Source organism: Silene latifolia, chromosome 1 (assembly GCF_048544455.1).
Source record: "Silene latifolia isolate original U9 population chromosome 1, ASM4854445v1, whole genome shotgun sequence".
Lineage (NCBI taxonomy): Eukaryota > Viridiplantae > Streptophyta > Magnoliopsida > Caryophyllales > Caryophyllaceae > Silene > Silene latifolia.
Genome location: NC_133526.1, coordinates 14832566 through 14843098, shown reverse-complemented (window position 1 = coordinate 14843098; position 10533 = coordinate 14832566). Strand labels below are relative to the sequence as shown.

At 33.7% G+C, this 10533-nt stretch overlaps 1 protein-coding gene across 1 annotated transcript; it reads left to right on the top strand.

Annotated features, from left to right (window-relative positions):
• The first annotated feature begins 5104 nt into the window (after nucleotides 1-5104).
• LOC141599695 (peroxidase 21-like) lies at nucleotides 5105-10309 on the top strand. The gene is made up of 5 exons (XM_074419793.1): nucleotides 5105-5420; nucleotides 5879-6027; nucleotides 8758-8952; nucleotides 9156-9321; nucleotides 9796-10309. The coding sequence occupies exons 1-5, from the start codon at nucleotides 5342-5344 to the stop codon at nucleotides 10194-10196; spliced, it is 990 nt and encodes a 329-aa protein (XP_074275894.1). The 5' UTR covers nucleotides 5105-5341; the 3' UTR covers nucleotides 10197-10309.
• Nucleotides 10310-10533: the final 224 nt, after the last annotated feature.

Here is a 10533-nt window from a genome sequence, read left to right as displayed (position 1 = left end):
TCCTTCTCCAATGCCTCTATATTTTCCTGCACATCATGAGACAACAAAAACCGCAACCCTTCCTTCTCGACATTGTTAGTGAGGGCCACCTCAAGTGGGTCTCTATGACTCAATTGGTAAACTCGATTTGCCAAAGGTTCAATTTTATCAAGAAAGTAGCAAAAACTCAAATCATCGGTCTTTTTCATCGTCTCACACACATTATACTTCAAAACTTTCCCTTCAAATTCCATGGTCAAATTTTCATCATACATGTCAAGTTTGGTTTTGGAGGTTCTCATGAAAGGCCTCTATAACAAAAGGGGTGTAGCCTTGGAATCCGGTTCCATGTCCAAAACATAAAAATCGGCCGGAAACATGAATTTATCCACCTCTACCAACACATCTTCTACAAGACCCTTGGGGTGAATTATGGAGCGGTCCGCCAATTGTATCACAACATTGGTCTTAGACAAGGGAGGCAATTTTAAGGTCTCATAAATGGAATAAGGCATGACATTAATAGAGGACCCCGAGTCTAACATGGCTCTAGCAAAAGCTTTGCCTCCAATTGAGCACGGTATAGTTAGCATGCCCGAATCATCGCACTTTTTGGGAAGATTTTGTTTGAAAATTGCCGAGACATGCCTACTAACCGTGACTCTTTCAACTCCTTTCCTTGGCATCCGTTTAGGGGTGCAAAGTTCTTTGAGAACCTTTGCATACCTAGGAACGGTTTTGATGATAGTAAAAAGAGGAATGTTGACCTCACATTTCCTAAAAGTTTCATAAAGATCGGAGTCTTTATCAAACTTCTTGGGATTTGTGAGGGCACTTGGAAATGGTACCCCCGGTTCATATTCCTTTTCAATCTCTTCAAGTAGATCCTTTGTGTTGGTGCTTCCTATCTTTCCTTTGTCAATGCTCAAAGGACTCTTTTCCTTTTCCACATTAGCTCTTGAATATGTCCCTTTCTCTTGTGCAACCACAATCTCTTCTTCAATTTGCTCTTCAATTTCAATAACCCTTTCTTGTGACTTGCTCCTTCTCTTCTTCTTGGGAGGGGATTCTAAAGTTCTCCCCTTCCTCAATGTCATAGCACTAGCATTCTCTCTAGGAGGAAATGTAGTGGAGGGGATAGAAGTGGAATTCCTTTGGTTTTGCTTGGCAAGTTCTTGGGCAATTTGTCCAAGTTGGACCTCAAGGTTGGCAACCTTGGCATCACTAACACCCTTGTCGGCTTCAATCTTGTCAAACCGCTTGTTTGTTTTAACTTGCTCTTGCAAAATGTTCTTAAGCAAGTCTTGAACACTTGGTTCCTTTTGAGAATTGGTGTTGTTACCTTGATTGCCAAATTGGGATGATTGACCTTGGTTTTGGTTTCTACCTTGGTTGTTGAAATTTCCATTCCTATTTCCTTGAGAATTTAAGCCTTGACCTTGTCAGGAATTTTGGTCCCTCAAGTGGTTGAATTGGCCATTCACAAAGCTCTTTGAGGTGTCACCACCCCAACCAAGTCAAGGGTTGTCTCTACTCCCAACATTGTAAGTGTTGCCACTAGGATCATAGTTGTAATATCCTCCCCCGGAAGGATTCCTAGCATTGTAATTCCCATAACCCATTGCACTTACATTTTCCACTCAAATTCCTTCTTCAATCATAATGGGGCAAGCTTCCTCCAAATGAGGACCTTGGCAATAGTTGTATTCCACTTGATTTATTTGACCTTCATCTTTGTTTGGATTGTTCACCATCATATTCTTCACTAGGTGAGTTAAGTCATTCACACTTTGCTCAAGATTTTGAGTAGATGAGGAGGAGGTTCCCATTGAAGATGCATTTCTTGATCCCCTTTGAGTTCTACCATATTTTCTTGTAGTTGAGGCAAGTCGCTCAATGATTTCCTTGGCATCCAATATGGAAAAATTCTCCAAATCTCCTCCGGTAGCGGAATTGACCATCCTTTGATCATCTTGACTTAAACCTTCATAAAAGTTCACAAGAAGGTCATCATCACTCAACCCATGGTATGGGCATTGAGCCACCAACTTCTTAAATCTCTCCCAATACTCATACATGGTTTCATCATTGGGGTCTTGTTCTATGGTGGTAATGGCCTTCTTTGCACGGTTGTGGCGTGAATCGGGGTAGAATTTTTCAAGGAAGGCCGCTTTCATTTCCTTCCAAGTTCTTATGGACCCCGGAGTAAGGTAGAAAAGCCAATTTTTGGCCGCATCCAACAAGGAAAATGGGAAGGCTTGTAGTTTGAATTGGTCCTCCGTCACTCCATTCGGAATGGCTCCTTCACACATCATGTGAAATTCCGATAGGTGACGGTTTAGATCATTTCCCGCATGGCCGTGAAACTTGGGCAAGTTATGAATAAAGAAACCTTTGAGTTCGAAATTTTCATTGGCTCCTAAAGGGGGGTAGGTGATGCACAAAGGTTGTTCATCATAATTCCTTGCTCTTATCTCCCGGATGGTTCTCTTGTCATTCGCCATAGGGGGATACTCTACTTCAATCGGATTTACCTCAATATGATCTTCCGAAGGTGCTTCTTCTACTCGATGTTCCCTTTGTGCTCTTTGGTACCACGGATTGGTAAATAACCACGAATATGCTCCAAAAGAGTCATCTTCAACGGGGGTTGATTCACCGTTTTGTAGAGGACTAAACATAAACCTTTGCACTACACACACAAGTTAGAACTTCCACTTACTTTCAAAAACAAATAGAAGAAAAATAACTAACATGCAATTAACAATCAAGCTTTTAGCTATGTTGCCCTTCCCCGGCAACAGCGCCAAAATTTGATAGAGAATAAGACTAGGTCGTTAAATGCTAGAATTAACCTATCAAATTAACAATTTATAAACCAAACTCAACTCTACACTATGCAATTAAGAATAGTAGTAAAGGGAAGTAAGGGTCGAACCCAAGAGAAGGGATTTAAGACTAAAAACTTGAATTTAGACTAATGAAAATGGACAAAGCACAAGACTATGCACAAACTATGGGTATTAACAATGAACAACAATAGAGAGACATATATGGAGAATTGGCATGGAGAAAGCAAGTAACAAAATGGAAGAGATGTGATTTTTCCTAAGAAACAAGGCAACAAACACTTGGTATGCAAGTAACAATTATAAGAGATGAGAACTTGGTATAATCCTACAAGCTCCAACTTTTCTCAAAGCAAGACTCCCTTCTCTCCAATTTCATTTACCCAACAACAATCTTCAAGCAAATGATTACCACTATCTAAGTCAACAATGATAATCCTACTTAGACTACAAATTCTAACATTAAACCATGTCGGAATTGTAGCCAAGAGCATGAAGAGCAAACCAAGAGGAAAGTAAATGGGATATCACAAAGATATGTCTAAGCCAACAAACCCAATGATATAATCAATTTCTACTCACAAAGGTTGATACTTTAAACCAAGATATCAATAATTATGAGATGCTTTAACAAGTTATCACAAAAGCAAGGAACTTTGCAATAAACAAGCAATAGATGAACATTAAAGAGGCAAGGGTAATTACTTCTCACAACAAAACATTCATCATGACATTCAAACTTAGAAATTGAAATAAATGAAAGAGTAGAGATTAAAGAGTCAATACAATGATAAAGATGAAAGCTTGCAATGGATTACACCAAGTAGGGAAGGATTTAGCCTTCCATAGTCTTCATAAACCCAACAATTAAGGAAAGATTACAACTTTGAATGAAAATTGTCTTCTCAATTATTACAAGATTAGAACCCTAAATATGAGATTAGATGAGATGATAGGATGGTAGGTGAATGCTTTAGGTCTTCAAACTCTCGGGTATATATAGGGTTTCACGAAAACCTAGAAAGATTTTCAATTAAGAAGCCCAAAAAGGAGATTAGAAAACCCGTATAGCAGAGCTGCGCAGGCTGTGCAGCCTGCGCAAAAACTGTTCTTGCCTGCGCAATCGTGCGCACCTGCGCACCCTGTTTGCGCAGCCTGCGCACAGGCTCGCATTTTTGGACTTCTAATTTTCAAGAGCTAGACCTCTTCAAATGCCTTCATTTCTTCTAATCTTCATTCCTACTTCTCCCAACTGGTTTCCGGGTTACAAGTGAGCCTCTCGTGCCTTATCTTGACCTTTGAAAGATGCTTTATTGCCTCTCGGGTTCCGTGCATTAAGATAGAGTGTCCAACCGAGGTAAAGTGCACAAGTTACCACATCATACCCAATTGTTGAATGCTAGGAAAAGCATACTAAAAGATCCATATTAAAAGACACGAGGGTGATAAAATCACCCTCTTAGACCGACACAAAACATTACTATCAGTAATTTATATTATTTATTCATTTGAATAACTAAATGAGTTTTTGTGCATAGGAATGACAATTCTTTGAAAATTTGGTATCTATAAAATAAAAGAAGAGACTTAACTAGCCCGAATTCAACTAAGTGAGTTTTTAACCCCCATGTGAATTTCTGTGACCATATTTGAACCAAACAATTTTTACGAATACATGAAGTATCTATTCATGCTAATTTAAAGTTTATGTGAATCAAGCAGTAGAGTCTTATTCATTTTTCTACCTTATGTCTTAATCTTTTATTTATCTTTAATCTTTAATTATAATAACTATACAAAGAAAAAAAGAGTAATAAATGATTAAGACAAAGGGAGAATTAGTTTGTGCATACGTCCGAGTTAGTAAAATTGAACGGCAAGCTGGAGCTCCCTCCATTTCTCAAATTTATTCATCTCCTTTAGTATGGAGACGCCTAGAAATCCAACTTTCTTGGTCCCATGCATTTCCAAATTTTAAATAATTCTCTAAATACTACGATAAGCTGTATATTGGACAAGTTTTCGGCCAGATTATTACTCCCTCTGTCTCAATAAATAGTTTGTATTTATTTTATTTTATGAGAAGAAAGTAAAGCAAATGTAACTATATATTAACTGGGACGGAAAAAATACATGATATCGTCCAAAATTTCTCAAAACTAAATCATTTTCGATTCTAACTTTTAAGGTAATTCCAATTTCATATGTTACCCTAAACATAAACATCACATTCGTCCTTGGAACTATAAGTTGAGTCACGGGGACATATTATTGTCAACATCGCAATTAAGGAGCTCAACATTATGGTTTAGACATGATTATATAATTTCCACTATTATCCAAATCAAATTGCTTACACGCAATATAACTATTTCATCCATACCAAATTAATTGATTGATTTATCAACACAATAATACACCTTTTCCTTTGCTATATAATCTAATCAATTGAACGTCTCAAAGCAATGCATACAAATTACAACTTCCCTATATAGCTCAAAAATTCTAGTGTTATGGCTTCCATCAAATCTTTTCCTTGCTCATCAGTCTTCCTTTTACTTCTATTATCGTTATCTTTGAACTTTAACTACGGTAATTATCTTTTCATTTACTCCCTCCAATTTATTTGATTTTTAACGTAAAGAACCAAAAGAATTGCTCGGAGTAATGTTGTACTTCATTCGTTCTTGATGTTCTCAGTTACTAGTTTAAATGTTATTTTGATCATATTAGTCATGTGTTATGTTGTGTGATTGTGTGAGGTATGTACCAGTATTAACGCGATTAAATAGAAACTACTAATAATGATACGAGAAGTTTTCTATGTTAAGAGTAAATATGTTGAGAGTATATTACTCCGTATTACTTTCATTTGCGCAATTCATCATGTCAAACAGTCTAATGTAGTAAGTGCGATTTCAAGACTTCATAAATTTCAAATTTTCATCATATGTAGTATTTTTTACTCATAATTAATAATCTTCGATTTATGTTAGAGATTTGTCCCCGAATTTTCCTAACAACACTGTTGGTGATGACATTGTGCTCAGGTTCGAGCGAACTACGGGTGAATTATTATTCCAAAAGTTGCCCAAATGCAGAAAGTATAATCAAGGAGGAGGTTCGAAAACTGTATGAAGAACATGGTAATACAGCGGTTTCTTGGGTTAGGAATCTTTTTCACGATTGTATGGTTCAGGTATTATTTACTCGCTTATTTTAATTTGTCTCATTTTTTGTTGTTATTCTGATTGCATAATTGTTTTCAGTGTTACTGAGACTGTGCGGCATGTTACTCGTACAACTTAGCATGTACCAAAATTGACATGCAATAATAATGTGTTTTCTTTCAACATCTTTCATAGATGTTGATAGATAGAGTGTATTATTGACTCATTTTCCCATTTATTCTTACTACTTTAAATCAATCAAATAATGATTGATTATGATGACCATAAACTTTTTGTCAACATCTTTACGGTAATAATATTACTCGTAGTTTTTATCGTGTTGAAAAAACGTAATATTATTACTAAAGTATTTATAGTCAACATAATTCATTTAATTGATTGCCTTTACATTTGTATATAACTAGTTTTAAACCCGTGCAAAATTACACGGGTATGTATTTGGGCCAGTATTAATGTTTTTGGATGTATATTTGTTTTTGCATTTCTATTGTACTTATCTAGTTGGTCTAAATCTACGATTTACATAATTTATGTTTTTTATTTGTTACAAACACGTGTTCACATACACTGGTTTTTATAAGGAAATAACGTAATTTACTCTTGTAAATAAAAATTGCATACATAAAAAACTTTACATCCGGATAAAAGAAATATAATCTAATATAATCAACTTTAACATATGTATGTAATTCATTTGCATTTTATGTTCGATTGCGTATATAAATGTTATTCCTTCTTGAAATTATGTAATTTTATTATTATGTAATTTTGTTTCAAAAATTATGTACTCCGTAATTCAATTTCATTTACTCGCATTTGTAATTCATTCTGTGTATATGTTATAAATTTTATTTACACGGAATGTATAAAACTATTTCATAATATTAATTCATAGAATTTTTTCATAATATTATTTCATAGAATTTGTTGTAAAACGGAATTTATCGCATGTTTGAAAAGACGGAAATCTGAAGAAATAAATACATTACACACTCACGGGTCCCACCATAACATGAATTAAAAAAAAAAAAACTGCATTAATGACGTGGCGCGCTAAGGATTGAGTATTGTCTTTTGTATTAATATAGATAAGATTAGCATATTGGTTTTTCTCACGTGTGTCGTCCTTAAAATACATGTTAACTAGTATTAGTACTTGGCTACGCCCGGGCTACCTCTATATACCGTTAAGATTTATTTTTAATTAAATAAAACTATTTTAAAGTTGCATAACTCATAATTTTGTTTTTAATATATTTTTCTATGCAATATCTTAAAATTACGATGAAATAAATTATGAGACAAAATCATTACTCCATCTATTAATATTTTACTTAAATCGATTAGTTAGTTAATTGTTCATATATACTTTCTTTTGTTGTTAGTATTGTTACTTTAATTACATTCCTTACTAATACGGTTATTACTTTCACTACTCCCGCCGTAATTATTGTTACTTCCATTACTATCGCATGAATATTAATAATTTCACTACTCTTGTTGTCGGCTTTTATAATTACTTTTACTACTCCCCTTACTAATATAGTTATTTTGACTATTCAAATGAGTAATTACTAACATATTATTATATCCAATGTTAGTACAATTATTTTCACTATTAACATAATTACTTCTACTACTTAGCCATACAATTTTAAGAGGTTATATATTTATATAAATATATTACATATATGCACTAAATCAAATTGAAATAATTTAGAATATTATATCTTTTGGAAATCTAACTTGATTTATTTACCTTTTAATAGTTTCCAAAATATAATCTACTTATATTATATTTGTGTATGTTAAATAATTGTATAATATGATGATACTAATTAATAACATAAGTGGGTATGTTTATTTTAAGGAAAATCACTATATTTTGATATTCTCTAAATTTTACTTCAACCAAAACTATATAATATTTACATTGAAGTCTCCTGGTCGGGTCCATCACACAACGCTATCAATTAAAAACTATATAATATAATTAAGTTGTATAGATTTATCTAATCACATTGAAATCCCCTGGTTTCAATGTAATTGAGTATTTCATGTGAATATGTTGTTAACATTACCATAAATAAGTTATTAATGTGTGCCCTTAGGGTATACGTTAGAAAAACCCTATATATATAGTATTGATTGATAAGTTAATTAAAGAAAAATTGTTAAAAATATATCACAAAAAACTAATGTACAAGTTCATATTTACGATGATAATTAGTCAAATATTCACAATAATCTTTCATTAATTAGCTGATTAACATGCGTCTTTAGCACATACATTAATTCAGGTAAAAAATATAAATTCAAATAGAATATTTTATGGTCTAAATTCTTGTTTCAGACGGCTACTTTTCGTCTGAAGCTTTAAACGAGCATAAGTGACCATTTTTTTGGTTAAATGTAACCGCAATGGTACAACTAGTAATACAACTTTGGGTAACTTTTTTTTTTTCCAATAATGGTCAAATTTAGCTGTAAAATGGTTATAAAATCACGTTTTATTATTCCAGGGAAAATGGCATGTCTGAAACAAGACCAAATGTTTATATTTATATTACATTTGTTTTTCCTAATATAAATACTTTACAAACGGGTTTTATCTCGACCAACTAGTATACGTTATTATCAATCACTATTGACTTGAATATATATAATCACGTGAACGCTTGCATATTTCTATTTTGTATGCTTGAAAATTAACGTGTTTGATCGATGGTTGTTGACAGTCATGCGACGCATCCCTTTTATTGGAGACGAGCGCAGTAAATGGTATAAATACAGAAAAGACAGACATACGAAACTTTGGAATGAGAAATTTCAAGTATGTTAACACTATTAAACAAGCACTTGAAAGCAAATGCCCCTCTACTGTTTCTTGTGCTGATATTATTGCTCTTTCTGCTCGAGATGGTGCCAATCTGGTACGATAATTCATCAAACCATACTCTTATATATTAAGTATATAACCGTTTTACATACTATTGTGTAAGGCGACTTTACAGGAGAATAACTAATGTTAAAATTATTTTGAGGGTGCTTTTGTATATAAGATTTATGGAGTAATCCGTAATATTACGTTTTACTTTGTATCTTATATCTTATAACTTTAATGAATTGTATGAAGTTGGGAGGACCATATGTTGAAATGAAGACTGGTCGTAGAGATAGTAGACAAAGCTATGCAACAGTGGTTCAGAAGTTCATCCCAAACCACAATGCCTCCGCGTCCTTGCTACTTTCCACCTTCAAGTCTATTGGTATCGACACCGAAGGAGCCGTTGCAATTTTAGGTATGAAGTGTTCAAGTTAAACGAATTCTTCTTCGTTTATCCGTATAATATATAAGTACCGAGTTTCTGTAGTACCTCTTACATTCAAAATGTAAGGACAATTCCAATAATGCACCTTAATTAAAAATGTAACTATAGATAATAGATTGACATCTAAGACATATCCAAACGAAATTGAATAAAAACAATTATTGGCCAAAATTAATAGAGGGCATAGGCCATATGATAAGGAGAGCTTTGTCCTAATTAGTCAACCGACGCAAATTGAGAGAGCAACATTAATTAAATGACGATGACCTGATGGTATAATCTATTAACGGTCAGAAAATAATGCCATTGATGTTTTTTAAGACCTCCTTTTATTACTTAAAATACCATTTAATTAATCATTTCTTAATACAATCTTATCATGAATTAAGTTTTCACAAGAATTGTAACCTAATTTAAAATATGCTTTTGTTATTGATACTGTAGGTGCTCACTCGGTGGGACGAGTACATTGTGTGAACCTCGTCAACAGACTGTATCCAAAAGTTGATCCAACAATTGATCCTGCATATGCTATGTACCTTAAACAAAGATGCCCGTCACCAAACCCGAACCCAAACGACGTGGTTTACTCTAGATTTGATCGTGAGACGCCGATGATCCTAGACAACTTGTACTACAAGAACGTGCTGAACCATAAAGGGTTGCTAATTATAGACCAAGAACTTGCTTCCAATCCAATTACATTGCCTTATGTCAAAAAAATGGCTGCTGATAACAAGTATTTTCATGATCAATTTTCTAGGGCCATGATTTTGTTGTCTGAGAATAATCCCTTGACTGGGACTCAGGGCGAGATTAGGAAGGATTGTCGCTTTGTTAATTAATCCCGAAATTTAATGAATTATTTGATGATCAATATATGTACTATATGTTTTGTGTGATATGGAAAATGGAAATATGTACGTACAATAAATAAGAAGCATATTATTCCTATGCATTCTCGTTATGTTTTATTTCAATTATTACTAAACATGTATTAAGCTTAAGACGAATCTACTTTGTCTTAACCGAGAATTTGTGTATTATATTATACGGCTTGAAGCTTAAATGCCAAAGTGAACTATTTTTTAAAAAAAGAATAGGGTTTAAAGATTAAATTAACCCGACCCGTACTTGATCTTTCATACGAACTCAAGATCCAAATTTAACCTGAACCCGAAT

What these genes read in the sequence shown, in the direction of transcription:
- LOC141599695 (XM_074419793.1), top strand. Translation starts at nt 5,342, where the DNA reads ATGGCTTCCATCAAATCTTTTCCTTGCTCATCAGTCTTCCTTTTACTT. An exon ending in CTCGAGATGGTGCCAATCTG is followed by an intron (nt 8,953 to 9,155) that starts GTACGATAATTC and finishes AATTGTATGAAG; the next exon opens with TTGGGAGGACCATATGTTGA. An exon ending in AGGAGCCGTTGCAATTTTAG is followed by an intron (nt 9,322 to 9,795) that starts GTATGAAGTGTT and finishes TTGATACTGTAG; the next exon opens with GTGCTCACTCGGTGGGACGA.